At 37.9% G+C, this 22,837-nt stretch overlaps 3 protein-coding genes across 10 annotated transcripts; 1 reads left to right on the top strand and 2 right to left on the bottom strand.

The window, feature by feature from the left end:
- Positions 1 to 1,433: 1,433 nt before the first annotated feature.
- Positions 1,434 to 14,407, bottom strand: TpnT (Troponin T, skeletal muscle). 6 transcript variants are annotated; one of them, XM_043412434.1, is made up of 13 exons: positions 13,288 to 13,386; positions 12,622 to 12,668; positions 11,805 to 11,832; positions 9,399 to 9,419; positions 7,325 to 7,342; positions 5,352 to 5,379; positions 5,057 to 5,161; positions 4,837 to 4,933; positions 4,360 to 4,718; positions 4,057 to 4,149; positions 3,760 to 3,840; positions 2,602 to 2,680; positions 1,434 to 2,172 (listed from the first exon to the last, which is right to left on the bottom strand). In XM_043412434.1, the coding sequence occupies exons 6-13, from the start codon at positions 5,355 to 5,357 to the stop codon at positions 1,910 to 1,912; spliced, it is 1,083 nt and encodes a 360-aa protein (XP_043268369.1). In that variant the 5' UTR covers positions 5,358 to 5,379; positions 7,325 to 7,342; positions 9,399 to 9,419; positions 11,805 to 11,832; positions 12,622 to 12,668; positions 13,288 to 13,386; the 3' UTR covers positions 1,434 to 1,909. The 6 variants fall into 6 exon arrangements, with proteins under 6 accessions (XP_043268369.1, XP_043268368.1, XP_043268370.1 ...); XM_043412433.1 differs by lacking the exon at positions 9,399 to 9,419; XM_043412435.1 differs by lacking the exon at positions 7,325 to 7,342.
- Spase12 (Signal peptidase complex subunit Spase12) lies at positions 2,408 to 22,276 on the top strand. 3 transcript variants are annotated; one of them, XM_043412438.1, is made up of 3 exons: positions 2,408 to 2,540; positions 21,658 to 21,717; positions 21,895 to 22,276. In XM_043412438.1, the coding sequence occupies exons 1-3, from the start codon at positions 2,433 to 2,435 to the stop codon at positions 22,099 to 22,101; spliced, it is 375 nt and encodes a 124-aa protein (XP_043268373.1). In that variant the 5' UTR covers positions 2,408 to 2,432; the 3' UTR covers positions 22,102 to 22,276. The 3 variants fall into 3 exon arrangements, with proteins under 3 accessions (XP_043268373.1, XP_043268374.1, XP_043268375.1); XM_043412439.1 differs by lacking the exon at positions 2,408 to 2,540 and adding an exon at positions 20,549 to 20,728; XM_043412440.1 differs by lacking the exon at positions 2,408 to 2,540 and adding an exon at positions 20,991 to 21,103.
- Positions 17,643 to 20,445, bottom strand: LOC122406756 (U11/U12 small nuclear ribonucleoprotein 35 kDa protein-like). Its single transcript, XM_043412437.1, has 4 exons — positions 20,257 to 20,445; positions 19,549 to 19,764; positions 18,069 to 18,282; positions 17,643 to 17,920 (listed from the first exon to the last, which is right to left on the bottom strand). The coding sequence occupies exons 1-4, from the start codon at positions 20,257 to 20,259 to the stop codon at positions 17,817 to 17,819; spliced, it is 537 nt and encodes a 178-aa protein (XP_043268372.1). The 5' UTR covers positions 20,260 to 20,445; the 3' UTR covers positions 17,643 to 17,816.
- Positions 22,277 to 22,837: the final 561 nt, after the last annotated feature.

Consider the following 22,837-nt stretch of genomic DNA (forward strand, 5'->3'; position numbering starts at 1 on the left):
ATTCGGTCAGCTTTCAATCGAAGGGGGCTGAGCGCTTGAACGTCATCCCCCCTACCAATCGTAACACTGTTGCGTGTGCGACGGTTTTTTGTGTATTGACCACTCGTTCGTCAAAATCGAATGAGTATTGCGAAAATAGGGGAGTTCGAAAAAACCTTGCGTTCAAATGACTCGAAGTATCGATCGAGTTCCCGTTTCTTTGTTTCCGTTTCTATCGTCTCGTACGGCGTGCCGCATTCGAGTGTTTTGTTTCACGAGTACAAAACCCCTTTTCACAGGCTTTTTCACCTACCTCGATCTCCATATTCCCAAATTTATAATAAATTCAACCCAATGTTGTTTGATTTTTATTATTTTTCTTTTTCAAGTGAAAATAAAGAACATTTCTATGCGTTTTAAATCGAGTGCAGGATTAGTCGCTTATCGCATGACGTACCAGTGTGTTTCATACGATTCCTGTCGATCGATAAGTCGTGCGATTCATTGGCCACTTTGGAATATTATTTTTCTCCGAGAAATAGTTGATAAGCTAAATCAAACGAGAGATGCGCCAAACTTATTCGCTTGCATTTTTCTCTCCGAGACCGTGACCAATTTAAAGTAATTGGAAACCCGGGAGGGCATATCGAAGTGAATTTTTTTTAAATCAACACTCGTTTCATTTGATATGTACTGCGAAAATTTCAGGAGTGCACGATACATATCGGAGAGCAAAGGATACTTGAGCTTTCGTTTAGCGAGTTTGAGCGAGGTTGAGGTCGAGTGCTTGGGAAACTGAGCTTCTCGGTCATCGTGTACACATATTCATATATGGGTCGTTCCACGCTCATCGGACCGCAGTCTTCCTAACCTCAATTTTCACAACGACGCGATCGTTCAAGGGTATAAATCACTCACCTAACCTCATTTCACATTTAGAAAATAACATTTTTCGACTTCGTTTCATCCATTAAACAAAAAAGCGGGGGAAACGGGACGGCGAAAATCCGCTGACAGCTTTCCGTCATCGGACCCTGTCGAAAAATGTCTTTTTCAAACTCGCAGCTATATTCAGCACCCTCGATCCCAAGATACCAACTGACCCATCCCCGTAAGACATTCTCAGATCGAAAGGCTCGCGAAGGGGGCTGTGGAGTCGCGAATTTATGTCGTAAACAAATTACAAGACGTTGGAATGCATTTTTTCGTTACTAAAAAATATATATATAAATATATATATATATATTGCGATGCTGGAACGTTTATACGATAAACCGTTTTATTTTAAATAATGTGTACGTGTGCAGTGTTTTTTCGTATAATATATTATAACAGTAATAATAATAATAATAGTAATAGTAATAATAATAATAATAGTAATGATAGAAGTAGTAGTAGAAGGTAGTAGTATAGCGATTTGTCTCGTTTTTGCATAACATAAACAACTATGTGAATTTCAGATTTTCCATATATGTTTATTTGATTTTTTTGGTGCATTTAAATTTTTTTAAATTGATTATTCAATGTGCAACTGGCATGGTGACGTTTGTATATAGATTTTTGTTTGGCTGTACGAAATGGTCGAAACACTTCGGACCGATATTTTGCTTCGTTGTTTGTTGGTTGAGAAGTTGAAAGGGTTCGGAGGGCGGTCGTTTGGTGCGCGCCTGTGCAGTACTTGAGTCTGGTTGGTCACGCAGATGGCGCTACGGAGGCCTCGAGTAGCGGAGGCGCGTGTACTCGCCCCTACCCCTCCAACTTGGTGCTATTATTATTATTGTTTTTGCTCTGGTTTTTCATCATTTTCTCTTGTTTTTGAATTACTTTTTGTTCGTTTATTTCGAATGGTCGTTCTGACCGCACGAATAAGCTCACGAGAGAGAACGACACGGCGAAGAAGATCCGTCAATAAATGATAAATTTATCTTATTTATTCCTCCTCCTCTTCCTCCTCTTCTTCCTCCTCCTCTTCTTCTTCCTCTTCCTCCTCCTCCTCTTCCTCCTCCTCTTCTTCCTCCTCTTCCTCTTCCTCCTCGCCGCCCTCTCCCTCCTCCTCCTCTTCTTCTTCCTCTTCGTCGAGGTGGGGCTCGAGGTCGTCGTCGGCTGCTGCCTTCACGTCCTCCTCACCTTCCGGTGACTCGGGGTCGTCCTTCTTCTTGCCTGGCCTCTCACCGAACCACTTGGGCAGCTTCGCTGTTTATTGCGAGGAGAGAGAAAAAAAAAACAAGAAACAACGATTTTAGCATTGCGAATTTTCGAATTGGAGATTTTTTAGTACTCTCTTGAAGCCTTTCTCATTCGTGATGGTTTGCAACTTGGGACACGAACGCTGACCATGGAAGAAAAACAACTCTTGTCGCCGAAGCAAACCAAGTCACGTTCCTCTACGGCTCGCGGGAGCCACCTAGCGGCGAACCAACAAACTCGACGAAAAAGGCCACAATGGTCGTTACATGCGGTTTCATTGTTTTTTGACAGTTTTCCTGTTATTCAACCAGTTTTCGTTCTTTGTGCTTTTTGGTTATTCGGACAACGATAGGCGAACGAGAACGAACGAAAAGGTACGAAAAAAGGTTAACACTACGTTGGTATACCAGAGTCACGTTCACATTCGATACGTACTTTTCTGGCGTCCAAGGAACTGTTCCTTCTGTTGGGTCCATGCCTTTTCCATGGTCTCCTTGATTTGCTCGTTCAGACCCTGTAATCAAGGCGACACAATGCCATGCTGGGGAATTTTCACACACAAGGAAATACAACTGGACCATTGAACATAACCTTTTATTGCTAATAAAATATACTTTTATCTCTCTGTTTTTTTTTCATCCCCTTTCGGGGATTTTTTGTCTCTGCAACATGCTGAAATATCGTTAACAAAAACCGAGGGGAATTTTCAGTCGTTTTTTTTTTTCGTAATAACGAACAGTCGGTGGAGTCAGTAGGGGGTCAAAACACGAATCAGCCTGCGGCTTGAAGTCTGCTGGGTAAATTGAATCACGTGGTGTCGTCGTTGTCAACCAACGATATTTTAGCAACAACGAATACACGATTTTTCAGGGCTTTTTGTAGGGGGGGAAAGAACTTTTGTTATACAGTTTTACAACGAATATGACAGTTTCAAATCGTTCCGATGAGGGACAAAACACGATAGGGCCTCAAGCCACTCCTCTCTATCCCCCTCCCCCAAACCCTTCCTTTTTCATTCGTCATTCTTTTGCGAGGACGAGTCCCAGGAGCACGTAAACAACGGAATCACAATCCCCATCACATTTACGATTATTGAAATCGGGCTCAAACGACAAATCCGCCGTTATGTCGGACTCACTTTTGGTGCGCTTCATGAATTGCTCTGTTTTCTGTTTCCACATTTTCTCGTTGTACTCGGCTAAGAGCGTGTCATAACCCTGAGAGGATCCGGTATTAAAACAACAAAGAAAGTTTCTTCAATTTTCGAATTTCCGTCTTTTCTGTTTCGTGTGTGTGTTCGTGTGTGATTAAAAATTTTTTTTTTTCAAGTGAGCTCATTATTGTCGAGTATACGACTTTCCCAACTTTCCTGTGTCGAGACAAAATCGTCAGTAGTGAAGTTCCGACTTTTTCGTGCCGCGCTGTTTCCTTACTTTTCAATTTTACTTTGGTCGACTTTTCACGGAATGGACAACGAAAATTTGGATAAATTCCGTTCTCTGTTTATCGTGACAAGTTTCCGTAATCCGAGAATTCCGAAACTTTATGCGGGACTAAAGTTATTGTTTGTGTTTTGAGGTTAAGTATACTTACACCCTCGAAAAGCTTCTTCTTGTCGTCATAGGACCTGGTGTCGACACGACGCTCGTATTTCGAGGCGACCTGGATCTTGGGCTGGACAATTGAATGACAAAATTTCATGTGTTGACAAACTTTTTCAATTTTTTCAAATCACGAAACAAAAACTCTGTTGGCTCATTCGAAGGGGAAAAGCACAGTGATCGAAAGTGACTTTTTCTTTCATTAATCCCAAGGAATTTGACTCTTTTGACGTTTGCTTTACGAGGGACGATTGCAATGTATATTTTCGTTGATTTTCGTTATACTCACGGGGTATTTTCCGGTGAGGGCTTCCGGGTCGAGACCCTTCTTGAGAGCCTTGTGCCTCAGCTGTTGCTTCTGCCTTTCCTTCAGTTCTTTCAACTGTACAAAAAAAACACAAAAGATCGAAAAATGTATTCGGGTAAAAGTGAAAGGTTTTTTGAACTAAAATTCGACTCGGGCGAGTCCAGCACTTGGTTGGGTGACTGCTCAGGCGGGTTTCTGAGTTTCTCACACTTTTTTTGTTTTTTCATTCGTAATAATTTCGTTTCGATAAAGAATTGCTGAAAAAATTTTTTTTTTAATACTTACGTCGTAGTCCTGACGCTTCTGACGTTCTTCCAAGTCGTATTTTTCAGTTTCGAGCTTAACGATGGCTTCCCAAAGTTCGGTGGCCTTTGAACGGAGTCTTTCGATCGAGAGATTGTCAATTTCGAGGGGTTTGATGCGAATGCTCAGGGATATTTTCTTTTCTTCCTCGAGCTGTTCTTTCGTCTTGTTACGCTCAAGGGCAGCCGACGACAGAGCTCCGCCCAACTGCTTCTTCGCAATCGTGAAGTTCGGTCCTTTCTTGCTCTGGTCTTTCATCGCTTGCATCATCGCTTGACGCTTCTTCTCCGATTCCTCCAGGCGTTTTCTCTTCTCTTCGATATCGCGCTGTTTCTTCTCCTCTGTCAAACGAAAAACGAGCGATCAACATTTTTATCCAATTATTTTCGTCTCAAAGTTGAAATTTTACCTCGCCAATTGAAATAATTTTTTTCGTAGGAAAAATCCATTCGTTCTCACCGATTTCACGTTGGCGACGTTCCTCCTCCTCCTTCTTCTTTTGGGCCAATCTCTTTTCCTCTTCGGCGCGGCTGACTTTGCGCTTGGCTTGTTTTTCCTGACGAGAAGAGCGAGAGAAGACTTATTGTTTTTTTTCAATTCCGTTAAATTTACGAAAAAAAACAATTCAACGTTTTTTTCGACGAAAAAATCCAATGGTAATTTGTATTTTTTGACTCACCTTCAGAACCTTGAGTTCTTCCTCTTCCTTGGCTCTTTGTTTCCGCCATTCCGCGATGTATTCTTTGAGCTGTTCGTCGAGATCGCTTCTCTTCTGCTCTTGCCTCTGCGCGTTTACACAAAAGTCATTAAAAACTCCTCCCCCATTCGATTAATGAGTGAATAATTCATTGAGATTTCGCAAAACAAACTTAAAAAATTATCATCAGTCAGATTGGCTCGTTACACAAAGCAAATCCTTCAATTTTACTCGTCTTACATAAGAAATATTTTGTTTTTATACTTTATTAACGTACCTTCATAAACTCAGGATTCTCGGAGTCCCTGAAGGCGAGAAGTGACGTGGAAGGAAAAAAAATTTCGACATTCGTTTAGTTCCATGGGTGGAAAAAAAAAGAAAAATAATAATAAAAAAAAAGAAGAATAATTCGAAAAACGTAGGGTTTGAAGCAACGTCCTCCGTTTCCAAAGCCCTCCATTCTTCGAACGCGTTTCACGTCCCTTTCATCGGTCACAACATTCTTTCCCCAAGACGCATTTGTCTCGAATATTCCTTTCGTTACTATCGTGTTTTTCATTATTCCTTGCAACTTCTCCATTTCTTACATTTAATTTTTTATACACTCAATATACAAGTAGACTCGCACACACAGGAAGAAACATAGAGAAAAAGAGAGAGAGAGAGAGAAAGATAGAAAAATAGAGAGACAGAGTGTGAAGGGAAGAAAATGAGGCGCGGGAAACAGAAAGAAAGACGAAAACGTGTGACTTTATCCCACACGAAAAGTGTACGGAAAAGCAATTGGAGTCGAGAAAAAATAAATTTTCATCATTCAACAATCGAGAATACGTTTGACCACGAGGAAACATTTGATTCAATGAAAATTCATCGAAATGAACTTTTCGACTGTAGGAAAAATGTTGGCTACTCGAAATTCAATTTCTCGGTAATTCGATTCGATATTCACTTGCGTGCTTTCGTGGGAGATATTTGAAACATCGATTGCAATTAGGTTGATATAAAGGCGTTTTGGAAAAGATTGTAAACGAATGCATGAGATGCGCAAGCGCCACTACCGAGGTTGCATTTCTCCAATTCGTGTTTTTTCCGATTTTTCATATAATTTCGAATTTTTTTTTTCAAATCGAGACATCGGAGAGTGAGCATTGAAAAAAAAAGAGGGAATGCCCTGAATGACGGATCTTCGAACGCGTCGTTTCCGCGCCGACTATACCCAGCAGCTCGAGTTCACATCGATTACTGCCATTTTCTGTTACTTTTTCCTTCAATGCTTTTTGTCGAATTGCAATGGCGGCTGGAAGCACGAGTGATTTCGTACTGAAAATACACTTTCGCGTCTCTCGTCGACGCTGGGAAAGTACATTTTTCCTGCCAAAAGCTTTTTTAAACGTACAGATAATAAAACACGATGAACGAGTCATTTATGGGTCAGTCACGAGGGCTTGCAGGGGGTTTGGCACCGGGCAGTCGTAGTGAATTATAAACATTGAATTATATTGAAGATATATACATTGAATTATGATTGGGGAAAAAAATCGAATCAGGGATGGAAACGATTTTCGTGAAAATTGCGAATAAAAATATTTACTAAGCCTCGATTTTGATTTTTTCTATTTGATTTTTTTATTTTCAATCGTTCCAGCGTCCAATTTTTTTCACGACTCTGTTCGTTCGATTCGTGTCCATCCGTGATTCAAAAAAACATACCAGCAACGTATAAATCGTATGAAAAGTGAAGAAAACTTTTAAATCATTAATCTGTGAATGAAAATGGTGACAAAAATGAAAAAAAACGTTTCGAAAATAGAATGGATAGTGAATGAAGACGAGAAGGATGATTTCAAATTTTCCCGATCGTAATTGAGGAGCGAATGATCGAATTTATACGTGCGCGTATGTCGTTTTTCATTTTCTTATATCGACAGGTAATATGTACAAAGATAGAAAAAAAAAGAGGTGAAAGAATCAATCGTTATGATTAATTGGAATGAGTCTTGCACAGCTTTTGGACACTCTTTTGATTGTTGCTTTTTGTTTTTGTACAACGGTGAGAGAAAAAAAACCGGTTATTGAAAAAAAATTGCGGGGTGCGAGATAAAGAAAAAAAAACGTTTGTTGGCTTGTGGCTTTTTGGCGTATTTAAACGGCTGGATATGTTGCGGGGTATTGAATAGAAAATTGTAATAAAAAATAGAAAAAAAACAGTGAGTATTATTCACGATTTCAACACCTCGATGCTCAACTTACTTTTGGGACGCCCTACCCCTATAAAAGAGAAAGTACAGGTCGGTTAATAAGGTCCAACATTGAACTGGAAACGTCGTTTAACCCTAAAATAACATGAAATCAATGGAAATTCGCATTTTGGTATTGATCTCGTACTAATTTATCTTGATTTTCAGATATTCGTTTTCTATTACGACTTTCGTCCAGTGTTCGTTGGTTTTTTTTGTTTTGTTTTTTTTTTTCCCGTTTACCACACAACTCGGGCCCTTCTCGTGACGTCTTGAAATCTGCTCACTACTGAGAGAGCAGTTTTGGCCCCACATAACATTGATTTTTTTGCACGCACTGGACACATTCGTCAATTTCCAGTGGTGTAAATAAGTATTTTTATAAATAAATAAATAACAACGCACTGGACATTTGTCAAATTCCAGATGTGGAAAGAAAAAATACTTGAAGAGAATACGAAAATAGGAATGAAGAAAAAAAACGCTCGTGTGAACGGATCCAATAAGGTTTTAACGAATTTCGTCCGTCGACGTGCGTCTTGATGGCGAATTTTCGAAGCCTTTTTCACATTTCGTCGCACCATTATTAATGGATTAATTTCATTATTTTTATACGCTCTTCCTTCGAGATACGAGAAAATGAGAGAAAAAAATTGAATTTATTACTGTGAAGAAGGAATGACGAAAAAAGCCTCGAAGCTTCGTCACTTTCACAAACGTATATAAATGTATAAAAATATTAATATACATTTGAACATTGATCGACTGCATATTTGTTTGTTTAAAAAACGTACGCACGTTTGTAAAGTAAAAAGAGAAAAAAATAAACGAATAAAAAATAAAAAGGTAGCGAAATATCGACAATGAGTTAGGAATAGAAAAAACGTGAGCAGCAAGTTTTTTGTTTCAGTTTTTGTTTCGCATTGTTTCAATATTGTAAACATAAATTATCATTGATCTGCGTGAGCGGCACTGCGTGTACACATGGAACACAAGGCGTGTCTGTGACAGTTTTATGGGTTTTTGTGCGCGTGTGTCAATTTGCGAGTTGCGGGGCGGCGGCGGGGGCGGGGGGGGGGGGGGGGGGGAGAATCATTATAGAAACATGAAAAATTTGGGTCTCGTGACGTCGCGTCTGGGGAGGAGATTTAAGAGAGTTCAGAGCGATCGCGATCGGGGACAAACGGGCACGGATTTTTCGGGGCGCACAGATCGAGAATTTTTGAGAAAACTTTATTCAAAGTTTGAAGAGACGTTAAATTAAATTTATCATTGGAAAGAAAAAAACGGAAAATTTATTAAAATTCGATCTTTTTTGCGAAACTCTTCGACCAAAGAGTTTCCTGCTTTCTCGTTACGTCTCAAGCTTTCGAATGACATAATTTTTCAACATTTTTTTATTATCGATCTCTTGGGAACGTTACGATCAACGAGGAAAATAATTGGGTAAAAATTTTGCATGTTTGTGACAGACACAAGGCAAGAATGAAAGAGGAGAAAGAGAAAGAAAGAGAAAGAGAGAGAGAGAGAGAGAGAGAAACAGAGAGTAGACAACGATAGCGACCAAACAAAATGCTGGCAATTATTGCGCAGTTTTAATGAAAAATTAATCAAATAGTAATAACGATGATACGGTAACAATAATAATAATAATAATAACGATAACAGAAATAAGTGGGCTAAACGACACTGAGCAACTGTTACAATACGAGAGAAAAAAAAAACGAGAGGAAAATACAACAAAAACAAAAAAGAAAACATATGTCTCATCAACAATTAAACAAAATAGAAAAACGATTATTGTAGCAGCTTTTTTTAAAAAACAGTTTTGTTTGTCCGTTTTCTCATCCAACGATGGGGTTGGTTCGAAAAGGCAGAGAACAGCGGACGGACAAGGCTGATCGAAAGTAAAAATGGCTAATTAACAAAAAAATAAATAAATAAATAAAAATTAACAAAAGAAAACTCAACGGACTTTTTTGCTGTTGGTTTTTTGTTTTTTGTTTTTTTTTTTTTTTTTAAAGATAAAATTATCACCAACTGACAAATAGGCAAAAGGCGGACAAGGCTGAGTTTAGTGAACTTACTCGTTCTTCTTCTCCGGCTGCCTTTTTTTCGTAAGAGGTAATCAAACGCGCGTTCGTCGATTTTGGCGGGGGAGGCGCATCGTTGTTCATTTGATTACGTTTGTGTTTTGCATTGATGTTTTGTGGAGATACGAGATAGATAGAGGAGAGAGAAAGAGAGAGAGAAAAGACCAGAGTCAGTTAATAAATTTTCGAAACAGTAGTCGATACGGTGTTTTTCTTTTTTCTTCTGTTTTTCGCTATTTCTTTGTTTATTTCGTGCAATGTTTTTCTTCATTATTGACTTGCTCTATAACGCTCGTTTTATAGTTCCTTTTTTGCTTCTCTTTCGGTCTAAGAATTTCCCTGTCAGCTGTAATGAGACGACGAGACGGGACACGAAGTTCCGGAAAACATTTATCTCGAGTGTTAAGAGAAAAAGAAAAATAAAAAAATAAAAAAAAAAAAAGAAATTTCTTACGTTTTCGAAAATTTTCGAGGAATAAAACACGCTCGCGCGAATCCAGCTGCGCTACTTTTTTTTCGCGCTTGTCAATCGATGGAAATCGCAATCGAATTCTTTCCACCAAACGTTTAGTGATTTTTGAAATAATAATAAAAAAAAAAAAACATTACCGAATAGTCGAGACCGGAAAAATCACTATAATCAGAATGAAATAAACAATCATGATAAACAACGAAAAATGGATTTTTACAGCCGAAATGAAAACTCAAGTTTCTCATAAAATTGAATGCGTACAGCTGAATTCGTGTGAATTATTCCTCGTGGTTATTTCGTGCATCGAACGCTGCTGCAGCTTCATATATATTACCACTCACGATCGTCATATAAACCGAAGTAAAAGCATTGGAAAAAGAAGAAGGAGAATAAAGTAAAAATAAGAATTGGGAAAGAATATATAGGCTCGGATGTCTGACAATAGAATATTGTGTTATTATACATCGATATCTCGAGTGTCTTGGGACGTTACTAAATTCGTATCTAGGTGGGATATATATGAGCCAACATACAGCACCATCCGGCCGATTCTATTTTCGTTAGGGAAACACACGCTCTAATTTTAACCGGTCGGCACACTCTACGATCGCGCATATTTCGTACGTGAGAGAAGAGTAAGTGAATAAGGCATATGAATAAATGAGAATGAGAGAAAATATAAGGATCGCTACAGTTACGTACGAGAGACGGTTTGCTCTGGGGATTCTCGTCTCCCTAAATCGAAATTTCTCGCTGCTCATCTCCGACTCGTATTATATCTGGCGTCTCATAGCCCTCTATTATTACACAACTGTCAAATTCCTGAGAAATTTTAATAATTTTCAAAGATATCGAATTTTTGGCGTTTTAACTTTGCTTGAGATGGTTACGGTGCTCTCGTGAATTCAATAACCAAATGATTCGCTGACATGGCGTACGAATCATCGATGCGAAAACGTATTTAAAATACCGAAAGTTCAACATTTCAATGAAAAAAAAAAGAGGAAAAAAATGATCCAAATTCGAAAAGGAGTGACGAAATTCCCCCGTTTTTCGACGCGCTTCCAAAAAAGTATCGAAACGTATGGTCAAATCGTGTATTAATACCAGCCTCGAATGTTTTTTTTTTTTTTTTTTTTTCCTATCAAGGGAATTAACGAAGTTGGAAGCTCCGGATCACGTTCTATTATTACGCAAGTCTGACGCCTTCCACGAACTGGTTCAAAGGGTTTAGAAACAGCGCGTTTGATTCTAGAGACTCAAAGATATTTGATCAACCGGTGAAATAAATAATGAGACAGAAATCAGAGTCGGATCGAGCTTTTCTTTTTAATTCGAGTATCGTTAAGCTCTTGGGAGGAAGGTGAGTAATACGCGAGCGAAAAGTGCCGACCGATTGAAACTTTGGGTTCGGAAAATCGTGTCGTGGAAATAAACCGCGAGAAAATCTTTGGACCTCGAGTAAAAGGAAGTGATGTTGAAAAAACGTGTTTCTTTTCGTTTTAAAGGGCAGGAGAAGGAAGTTTCTTTTTAGATTTTCTATTCTACTGACTATCCCGTAAGATCTACGTGTGCGAGAGGATAACGGAAACGTGAATGATTGAAAATCATGAATTGAGAGGATACGAATGAAAATAGTGTGACTCTTGGAAAAACTCTAATCTCTACGTAAAAATGAAAAAAGGAACGATATTCAAAGGGGTCTAAACAAACTGTCGAAATTTGGTCACGCTAATATGTTTTTCCGTCCTTTTTTTCTTTGTTTGCTCTAGTTTCTATCATTCTAACGGGGAACACTTCGGACGATGGCGACTGGCACTTACTTCCTGCAAAAATAAATCAACGAAACGAGGGTATTAAAAAAATATTGTTAGAAAGACAACGCGAGATTTTTCAATGACTTTTAAAATCGTATTAAAAACCAACACTTACACTTCCTCGACCTCCTCCTCGCTGCTGCAAAAGAGACAAAAAAATAGGAAATTTCGATCGTTAGTAAATACTTTGAAAACATGCGAATTCTTCATTCGATTCGATAACTACCGGAATTTTTTAACAACCTTCCGACCAAAAGTGGCCGCTGCATCGAGCAAAAAATCATCACGAATAACTTATTATTCCACGAAATTCATTCGTTGCAATTCGTTTTAGATTTTTATCAAGATTTTTGAGGGGCGAAGTGCGATTACTTTTTCCTCGATACACCAAAACTCCTTAAATTCTCGTCCAGGGGGTTCAGGGCTGACATAAAATTGATAAAAAAACACTAAGGGGTTGATACAAGGGGCTTACGATCTACACGAAACAATTTGACGTTTACACACAAGGGAAACGAATCGAAAATATGGAAATCAAGATTAATTGGGGGGAGAGAATGAACGACGCTTTTTAATCTTACGTGACCGTGATTGTTTATGCATCTTCTGTATGCGTGTGGAAGAATTTTTCAGTGCCACTCGTTATACTCGCGATTTTTCAAATTCGTTCGTTCATTTTTTGTTTTTTGTATTCTCTTTAATTTATAATCGTTTTAATTTCGTTTGAAAAATAATTTTCTGTGACAATTCGAGACCACGATGTGGACGTACCGATGGGGCGGTTCCTGCAAACCTAATTGGCACAGTATTTTTAAAAAATTCCTGCCATTCGTGGCTCGACCGAGTTGACGTTTCAATATTTCAGAAGTTTTTTTTTTAGGTGTTTCTTTTTCTTTAATATTTCTTTTTTTGTCGTGGTGTTACTTACGAGTATTGGTCCTCGTCGTCAGACATGTTTGCGGGTGATTAAGTGTGCTGCAACAGAGAACAAATAACGAGACATTAAAGCCAAGAGTCGATGAGGCATTTTTTCAAGGCATTTACATATCGAAGAGAAACGCGTTTTTCTATCTCGTCGATTTATTGAAAAGTCATTTTTTTAAATACCGATCGATCGAAATGATGGTTTTTAGTAGGCGATTTCACGAAAATTCTTAAATTTCTAACCGATCGAGTGAAAATCGGTAACTATTTTTACCGATCTCCCGAAAAAAAATACTCGGTCATCGGTGCTCGATCGCTGCTCTCATTGGATCCCACAAAAATGGCCGATCGAACGAAAATCGGTAACTTTTTTTTACCGATCTTTCGGGAAAAAACGTTTTTATCGACATTTGATCTCAATGTGTATGATTTTCATGAAAAGTCACGAAAAACTGTTTGTTCTACGTCGATCTATCTTCGCAACACGATTTTCTTCGCTAAACCCCCATAAATGCAATTATTTAAGTGGCCGGTTGAACGAATCGTTGGAAATAACCTTTCCGATAAACTTTCCAAGGTAACGAACAAAATTGAAGGGAATCGACGATCGAGAAGATCGTTTGGTGCCTTAAAAAATACGATGATCCAAACCGAGTATCGTGAAGCGTACGTTTCTTAAATCGAAGAGAAAAGGGAAAAAGCGACGAAAAAATCGCTTGTACGACGAGGAGGGATGGCACCGGCAAACTCTTCGGGGGGTAATTCGATATCCAAGCTAGCTCGGAGCACTTTGCCTAACCCAGGCGAACAGGCTCGATGCTTCAAGCTCTATAAGGAGACCGATTCCCCCTTCCTTTCGTCCCGACTTTATCGTTCTCTTCGTTTCAACCCTAATTTTAGAAACGCTCCCGCGAGTGTGTACGAGACCTGCTCTCGCTGCCATGTTCCCCGATTCAAAAGTAAAAAAAAAACTCTTAATTAATGAAAGAAAAAAACGGCCTGCGAGAAACGGTCCGAAAAACATTATTGCGAGACTCGGATCGTTATATTTCAATTATTTTTCATTCGTGATAAAAGAAAAATTGTGATCATATTTCATTATCAATATGAACTTTGAATCAAGTTTAGAAAAACTGCGAATGTATATAGACACACAATGGAAGTTGACGTTATGATTGTTATTCAACCGCTCGAGATTCAATAAAAAAAGTTTGATGTCCGTCGCACTTGAATCCGTCGTGGTCCCGCACTGGCTTCATTCCATTACATCTTATTCTCAATAATCGTACTTCCTTTCGAGAATCACTTTTGCAAATGGCCGCTACACTTGTTGCCTATTGAATTTATTTCGTTTTGTTATTCAGAATTTAATTTTGTTGGTTTTTGTGGAAAATGGTTGTAGACCGGTTGTTCAACAATAGCGAAAATAGTTGACAAACGAGAATAATGAACAAACCAAAAAATACACTTGGGAATAGCAACACTGCGATTGCACTCGCGTCGTTTCACGATTTTTTATTTTTCTTTCGTATTTCCTTCGTTCGAGTTTGAACTCGCAATTTATTCCATTGAGAACGCACGTATTTTTGTACGTGTATGCAATGATTTGTATAAAAAATGTTATTATTGCTTTCGTTCGACTCAAACTTACACTGGGTAGGTTGAAAAAAACGGTGTATTTCTTTTTAATAATTTAACTCGTCGGCTTCGGTGTGCACTGTTTGCCGAGAAGTTGTGTTTTCCACGCACGCACAGGAAGAGCTTTTCTGGTGGAATGTGGAGTCCGCGAAAGCTACAGCGGCTCTGAAGTCCGACCTCTTCGCCCTGGTCAGAAACAAGACATCCGATGTAGAAGAATCTTTCAACTACCACCACCACCACCACCACCACCACCACCACCACCACCACGCATTCAACACCTCAACTTTTTCCTCCGCTTCGTTTCCTCTTCGTCCCAAGTTCCTCCTTCGCCATTTTCTCCCACTTTCCTCGTTTTTACCTCTCCCATCGTTCCCCTAGTTCCTCTCTCCTTCCCCTCCCGCTCAAGCCCTCTCCTTTTTCCCTTCCTTTCGATTGCTATTATTAGGGGGGATCCGTGAGGTTTTCGTATACACGAGACTAAAAGCTTCGCGCCTATACACGTTTTCGGTTATGTTCCTAAGTATATTCGTCCGTGAGTGTCCGTGTGCCTTTTGCGTTTCAGTGTGTGCGGGGTACTAGTGAGCTTACTAACGGGAGAAAGAGAGAGCCCCCTCTGACTATTTTAGTCAACGTAGAGAAAGACGAACGAGTTTCTTGCCGGGACGCCTCCCTAATCTCTCTTTCTAACCTCTTCGTCTTTACTTTTTCCCATCTCTTTTTTTCTTTCTTTCAACCCGTCCCTCGCTTCCTCTCTCTTTCCTTCGTCTTCCAAGTCGACTGTGAAATCTTACGCCGAGATTTTAGCCACGAACGCAAGCAGTTCATTCGTTAAAAACAGATCGCGTCCCAAAAACGACTCGAGCACTCCCACGATTTCTGGAGTTTCACACTTCTTACGTTACAAATATTTTTGCTCGGCTCTCCGATCCACGATTGGAACCCGAGCGAACCCTCTACGGAAACCACGCGACTCTTTTCACGAACTCGCCGAAAGCTGTCGACATTTTAATACTTTTCTTTGGAGATACTTCGTAATCTCGAAATTTTGCAAATTCCAAATTAATACTGGAGCATATTTTCTGCAACGCAATATCACGCCCCGACCTCACTAACCTCCAAATTTTACAAAATTCAAGACCTCGTATCCCAATATCATTGAATTCGAAGCTCTCAAGGTCGTACGAACGTAGGTATAAGTGCACTCAACCGGTGACCCGATTTAGCTAGGCACATCTTGTATCGAAACAATGCCAAAAATCAGTGAGTCATTAAACAGACTCGATAAATTACTAGACGCGGTAACATGCGTCTCAAATTCTTCTCAACGGTCACACGTACACCGCGTCCCCTAACCACAATTACGTCACACTCCGATTTTCCTCTGCTCAAACAAATTCGATTTCTCAAGAAGTTCGTGAATTTGCTTTCACCAGATTGATTCATTTTATATTATCTACTTTTGGTTAGGATTTGATAAGTGCGCAAAAAATACGTACAGATTTCGAAAAAAATTCCTATTTCGTTTCTCCAAAATATAATCGACGATCAAAAAGTTGTGAAAGTCTTCAAATTCGAGAGCTAAAATCGTCTCGTTCTGTTTCATCGATTCCCATTTATCGAGCAGGTGCTTTTTTGGTTATCAACGCCATTTTTATCGATTCTCCGATCTAAGAATCTCTGTTTCTTCTTACTATGCAAAAGTTCTCGACTACATCTCGGAAAAAGATGAAAAAAAACAAACTGAAAAGTTCAAGCGGATTGGCCAATAACAGCTGGAAAAAAATATTCTTCGTAAATATCCTGAGGTCGATCCAATTTCGTGGGAATGACGATATATTCGCGTGGGTTTGAAGAACCATCCCTGCCCTCAATTTTCTCCCTCCAGTATAAAAAAAAAGAACAGAATAAAAAAAAGAAAAACAGAGGAACGAGAAAGAGAGGCAAGACAGAATATTGAGTTGTATCATAAACGGGAACGAGGAGCTCATCTTTCATGGCGTCTCGAGACGAAATAAGAGACGTGCAGTAATTTTCGTTGGTTGGGATATATTTCTCACTTTTCCCTCTGATTTTCATTTTGTTTTCATTTTAATCCCAGTTCAGTTATAAAAATAATAATTTACTTCGTTCCGTTGTAACGTTTGTTCTGTTCCACAAAAAGCCACGAATAGAAATCAATCGAAAAATCAAACGATCTGCTTCGTGGTGGGATTAAGCGACGTGGGGGGACGAAGCTTTTGTGTTGCTGCTTGGGGCCGCCACGTTCAAAGTTCAAATTGAGGTGAGAAAAGTAAAAAAAGGAAGGACGAGAATCTGTCTCACGAAAACCGGAAGTAGCACGAACTTATCGGTAAATAAAAGACGAGGAGAAACGATGGTTTGCTTTGTCAATTACGAGCATCCGACGAGAGCTTCGTCTTTGAGAATAGCGACAAGTGAGAGAGGGAAGAAGACTCGAGTGAGCTTTTCTCACTTGTGTTCTTCACGAACGAGAGAACTCGCAGCGACGACAACGCCCCTCGCCTCCATATATGGCGGGCTTTGAATACACGATGAGAGGGCGTCGCGTCGAGCTTTTCTCTCAATGTCTCTCTCCCGCTCTCTCTCTCTCTCTCTCTCTCTCTTTAGTATAAAGTTGCGCTCGCAACTATCCCCTGGTCAAATAACCACGCGCCAACTTCACGATAACATCCTAATCGTTGCTCTTTTCAATATTACACCAAACTACGAATATCTCCAATCTTAAACACCTTTTTTTTTATAACTACTTCGAACGACTAAAACGATCAATGAATTTGAATAAAACAATTGCGCATCCATCATGTTATTTTTTTCTAGGCATAAGTATTATTACTTCGATCGACATTTTTTTCGTGTTTTTCAAAATTGTTTCGAAACTTTGGTTTTCAGTTCAATTTCCTTGCGTGATTTTTAAAGAATTTTATTTTCTGTTCTATTTGCTTTTTTGAGACTTCCAGTAGAAACAAAATGGAATCGAAAATCTGAGCGGCGACGACCCCATGACCTGCTTTTCCGGAAACTTTCGCCACGATAATGTCAAGAATTTATAATATTTTATTTCTTTTTTAACTCATTTCATCTGCTGCCTGACAAGCTATTCTTAAAACATCGAGTTTGTGATATTTACTCAAAATATATGCAGGAGAGTTATCACTTGGCGTAGAAAATTCAATTTTTTAGTTTTCATCTTCTCGGGTCGATACCTTAACTGTATTTCTATGCTAATCGGGTGAATGGTTTTTCTCTAGCTGATGATCTATAGAATATGAAATATCAAAACGATTTTAAAAAACGTTTGATCTTTTCTTAACGAAATTCACCTGTTTTATAAAATGGATTTTGAAAAAATGTCGAACCAACCAGTTTTATGGATATGTGACCACAATAATTTTATGTAAAATCACATTACAAACAACTTTTTATTAAAAATAAGGTTCCATGGATATGTGGAAGCTACGTGATGAAACTTTGAGTTTATTTTTTCTATATACATTTTGATCCAAGAAACATTTGAAGCGAATAAATATTCCTTGAGCCTCAATTGTTTTTAGGAAAATTTGGAATGATCGGTCGCTTGAACGGTCTATCTTTACCACCGAACCGTAATTGTCCAGATTCTTTTTTACCACCGAAACCACCCCCTGAAAGAAAAGGAACAATTAAAACTGCAATCAGACAAAAAAACAATATTGATTTTCAATCAAATTATAAACTTTTCTCATATTTGTTTGAAAAAGGAAAACTCAACGTTTTTTCTATGGATAATTTATAGAAAAAAAATGAAAATACCTAGTCTTCGTGGTTTCCAACCTTTCATAGTTCGACTACACTCGAAGTCAACTAGAATTTTCGAGCCCTTAATAACTGTATCGTGCAATCGTCGTACTGCTTTTCGTGCTTCTTCCTCACTTGCCATTTCGACGAATCCGTAACCCTGTGAACTTCCTGTGACTATGTCGACGATTAATTTTGCAGACACGACACAACCACAGCGAGAAAAATACTGAAAGCATGAAAACAGTATTGTACATAATTATTCATTGTTTTACATGTTCGTTCATTGAATTTTTTAAGCTGAAGAAAAATTTAGAATTCATCGACGAACAATAAAAAGTCAGTCTGTACGCTTATAATTTCGGAAAAAACTGAAACGACTCTGATCGGTTTTTTCTATTTGTAGCTCGGCTCTACTCGTCGATTATATACACTGCTTATTTCTGTCCACATATTCGTCTCTCTATGCGTCTCTCTTTCTCATGATTAATGAAAATGCGGTTGGAGTATCGAAATTTCTATTTATTTTTAGGACCTTTTCGAATTATTTATTTCAAGATATTTTTAAAAACAGATGCATTTATAACGCCGACGAATTTTATACTTACAAATCACGAAATTTTCAATCGTCGTAACTCGGTGACGACAAGTCAAGAAAAAATCTTACCTCACAACTCCATGATTCAGGAAAGTAGAAGGAATTCAGTTTCAAAAAAAAACGTTTTTATTCCGATCTCTCGAGATACATTGAAGCAACATTTATTTTGATAAGCGACCAATGAAACTAATGTTGATGGAAAAAACTAATTTCTCTGGATCTTCAGGAAATAATAGAAGATTTTTCTGGAGCATTTTGATAGACTTTGAAAGTTGTAGTAGGTTATCCTCGACAGTGTTCAAGTTGGGCCGTATCATTTATTATTGCAAAAAAAAAACTCTAAAAAAAATCAGTGAATAGTGAGTGGGAATCTTAAAAATTTGGAAAATAAAAATGAACAAAAAACTAAACAGCATTTGGGGGGGAAGGGGAGGTTTGAATACGAAACGAAAATGCCACATTTTTCCATCGTTCACAATTTCAAGTAATTTGACCTGTAAACAGTACAATGTTTTTCCAATATTGGAAGTTTTTATAAAAAATCAAATAAAAATCCTTTCTCTGTCAGTTTTCAATATTATCTTAACACTCTACTGGAAAATAATTTCATTTAAAAATTACTCTGTAAAGTTGTACTTCAACTGAATATTAACATGGTGAGTACCAGAAATTAATGACTTTCAGGAATTCAACGAGTTGCTACGAAGTTTCATTGATTTATTTCAATTTCGTTTCAAAGTAAATGATAAAAAAACGAGAAGAAATTCAAATTTCATTTAAAAGAGAATGGAAAAACAAAAAAATTAAGGATCCATACAAAATTGGGCCATAGTTTGTTTTCTTCTGTTCGATTCCAGAAAAAAATATTGGCTCTATACTGCAATTGTCTTAACTCACTTCAATCAAATCGTCTCTTGTAAGTTTGGGACTTAGTCTGGCTACAAAGAGAGTTTTTTCTGGAATGGATTTTAAGCCGTGCGGTGGCTCGTAATGAGCATGAATCGCCCGAGTCACAGCTTTGTCGTGAGGCTCTGTATCTGTACCATCGATTGATCCAGCTTTCAAGGGATCGTACTCTTTTGTGTATGCACTCCAATTTTTGAGAATGTCTTCCTGAAAAACAGTATCAAGAGACAACAGTTAGATCTGAATAAATTCTCAAAGGATTTAATAATTTTTGAGACTCCATTCACAAATGAGAATAAACTAGTTTGAAAGTTGCATATAGAATATAAAACAAATCAATTCTGATGAGTGCACTATCAGAACGTAACCTCAGCAGTCTTTCAAGTTAAGCAGCGACAGGCTAGTTTACTTGGTTCGATAACTGCTAGATAATGCAGTGGCTTATGGAGCAACCGCTGGACTCGAAGCAGTTTTCTTTTTTTCTAGAGTTTAGAGATTGGATTTCTGATCATGGGAAAAAACCAGAGCTCAGTAATAATTTAGCTATCTGCATTGGTTAAAATTTTAGTTCCCCTCAGCGCTCATGAAAATGCAATGTAATAGTACATCAGAAAACAGTGGAGTAACAATAATTTATTAGGAAAATTGAAATTAACATGATGAAATGGATTCGTAAAAACCCGCTAAAAGTGAACTTACCATTTTGATTTTGCAATGTGGACCTTCCTAATTTATTTTTTCGATGGTTAAATGAGGTTTACCGTTTCATTTTTTTCTTGCCAATGATACATCACTGGTAATTTTTTTTATTTTCGTTACAAATTTACCAAGTGTCACTTTTAAAAAATGTTGAGGTTATGAAAACGTTTGTGTACATACGTGTTTGTGTACATACCCTTTGGACTCTCTGGATTGGTTATTACTACAGCAATGCTACCAACCGGTCGCCAGGAAAAGAAGTAACATTGCGCAAGGCACTGAATGCGCAATCTGCCACGCGCCCCGTAATGAGTAAAAGGATATATCTATATAACAGTAAAGTTGGAGCATAAGCAAACGAAAGCGAATGACATACGGGACACATTGTTTTATTTTCTAGTCTCCTAAAGCAATTTTGCGACTAACAATGGCATCTCTTGTGCAATATTTCAAATCTATACCCACACACATGGTAAGTGTCGAGAACGACTTTGGCTTTTTTCGAAAGCCACTTATTTGCCGTACGGAAAATATTACGAGCATACGCAGTGACGCGTACGTGTCGTGATCGTTCTTTGATATTTCCATTCAACCACCGAGAATCCTCAGATTTTTAGTTTCTGCCCACTCTTTCATCGGTAGCCGGATTTGTCGAATTAAATGAACATAGAAGGTGGTTTCTGAGTACTGACAATGAGGTTAATACACTCATGAGTTACATTCATGTTGACTCAAATCATATTGTTAGTATATTTTGCGATAACGAAAGTGCCGGGTGCTCGAAAGAACACATGAAATTGATTCTCTAATCCTCCATTTCTTCAGAAAACCACGTAACATGCCTATGGTATCTACCCTTGTTTTTTCTAATAACAGCTCTTTTGACACTACAATGGTGCTATGCTCAAACTATCCCAATGTTTTTTTTGTAACTACTTCAAAGTTTCAAACTGCTCAGTGTGTAAAATTTTCCATTACGAGTTTATTATTACTGCTCAGTTGTTCATACAACTCCAATTTTGAGTAATACCATCCCCTTACATTTCTTCACAAATTTTTTGTTTTATTAAGGTTTTATCATTGTATTGAACATAAAACAACTTCTCCTTCCCTCCTAGTTGTCGAATTAGCTGTGAATTCCGTTGCATACAGTCTTGATGAAAGACTTGTATTATATGTCAAAATTTATCATCATATTTCAATACAAAAATTAACAATTGTTTGGTGATACACAAGCGATCGGTTTCATACAAGCCACTATGACTAACACAAAATTTTCCCATTTATATCCTCTGAATACTACTCAAATTTTGCACATTTGAACAAAAAAGTACAAAGCATTTGCTAGTTGCAAACTGAATACCGTTTTATGAATTTAATAACAAATTATATTCTTTATAGGATTATGATGGGCAGGCAAGAGCAGAAAGGCTTTCCCGGGTGATAATAACACTCTTTGGGGTAAGTTTGTAGACAAGTTGATATTTGCTAGAAACACTGAGAAGCACTTACATAGAAAATGATTACGTAGTGTTTCATTTTTGGACCACATCCATTTGTTACATAGAGAACATAAAATTTAAGTGAATAAAAAAAATATATTGCGTTGAAAGCTTAGAACTTGTTATTCTGTCACAGGTGGTAGGTCTCATCTGGGGCTATGTCATACAACAATTTTCGCAAACTATTTACATTCTCGGAGCTGGATTTGTAATGGCTGCGATAATAACAGTTCCGGCATGGCCAATGTATCGTCGGAATCCCCTTGAATGGCTCAAACCACAAACGGATGCACCAACTAAACAGAAGAAGAGAAACAAAAGCAGTTCTGCGACTGCGTCTTAGTATATAAGTGTTTATCCCAACGTGTTTCCAGTTTGCAAGGAACAATATTTCATGTTATAAACAATTTTTTATGTTTTTCAAGTAACTTGTCTACTGAGCATGACTTATTTATAAACATGAAATGAAATATATACCATGCACGGAAGACTAGAATTTATCACTGTGGATACATGAATTCTGTGCATTTTGTTATTTTTCATATCTTACTATACTTTATTAAATAGGAAAGTGAATAATCGGAACCAGATTCATGTCCGTTCGAGAAAACAGCAAACGTTGCAACTGTAAAGTTCGTGAAAATGAAGAGAATCAAAATAGCAAATTTATCAGTACATTTTTATACAGTGTTAGTTTTTTTATGAAGAACACATTTTTTATTTCTTCGAAAGTTATCTTACGGAAGAGTGTTAACTTTCGGATAACTATTTGACGGACATTTGTATACCATTAAGATAATTTTTTGGCACTTTTTTGGAAAAATGCCACTAAGGCAATAATTTTTCGAACCCGTTCGAATTATTTTTAAAAAATGTCAAGCTAGCCATTTTCTTCCAATTGTAAAATATTACATATTTTCGAAAACCTCATCGAAGAACGACCCTTTGTCTATTTTATTATAAAAACAGTTTTTGAGTTTTTTACGCGTGAAGATTGAATAAAAATATGTATATCATAATTTTTCAAAGTTACACTGAAAAAAATTCGGAAATTCAAAATCAGTCGGCCAAGTTCACAG

Source organism: Venturia canescens, chromosome 2 (genome assembly GCF_019457755.1).
Source record: "Venturia canescens isolate UGA chromosome 2, ASM1945775v1, whole genome shotgun sequence".
In the NCBI taxonomy this organism is placed as follows: Eukaryota; Metazoa; Arthropoda; class Insecta; order Hymenoptera; family Ichneumonidae; genus Venturia; species Venturia canescens.

Coding starts and splice junctions, on each gene's coding strand:
- Spase12 (XM_043412438.1), top strand. CDS start 2,433: ATGCGGTTTCATTGTTTTTTGACAGTTTTCCTGTTATTCAACCAGTTT. Junction 2,541..21,657: donor GAACGAGAACGAACGAAAAG/GTACGAAAAAAG, acceptor TATTCTTTATAG/GATTATGATGGGCAGGCAAG. Junction 21,718..21,894: donor TGATAATAACACTCTTTGGG/GTAAGTTTGTAG, acceptor ATTCTGTCACAG/GTGGTAGGTCTCATCTGGGG.
- TpnT (XM_043412429.1), bottom strand. CDS start 12,647: ATGTCTGACGACGAGGACCAATACTC. Junction 5,162..5,351: donor AGAATCCTGAGTTTATGAAG/GTACGTTAATAA, acceptor GTAAACGCGCAG/AGGCAAGAGCAGAAGAGAAG. Junction 2,681..3,759: donor AGAAGAAGCTTTTCGAGGGT/GTAAGTATACTT, acceptor CCTTGATTACAG/GGTCTGAACGAGCAAATCAA.
- LOC122406756 (XM_043412437.1), bottom strand. Junction 18,283..19,548: donor CAAGAGACGATTTGATTGAA/GTGAGTTAAGAC, acceptor TCATGCTTTCAG/TATTTTTCTCGCTGTGGTTG. Junction 17,921..18,068: donor TTGGAAACCACGAAGACTAG/GTATTTTCATTT, acceptor CTTTTCTTTCAG/GGGGTGGTTTCGGTGGTAAA.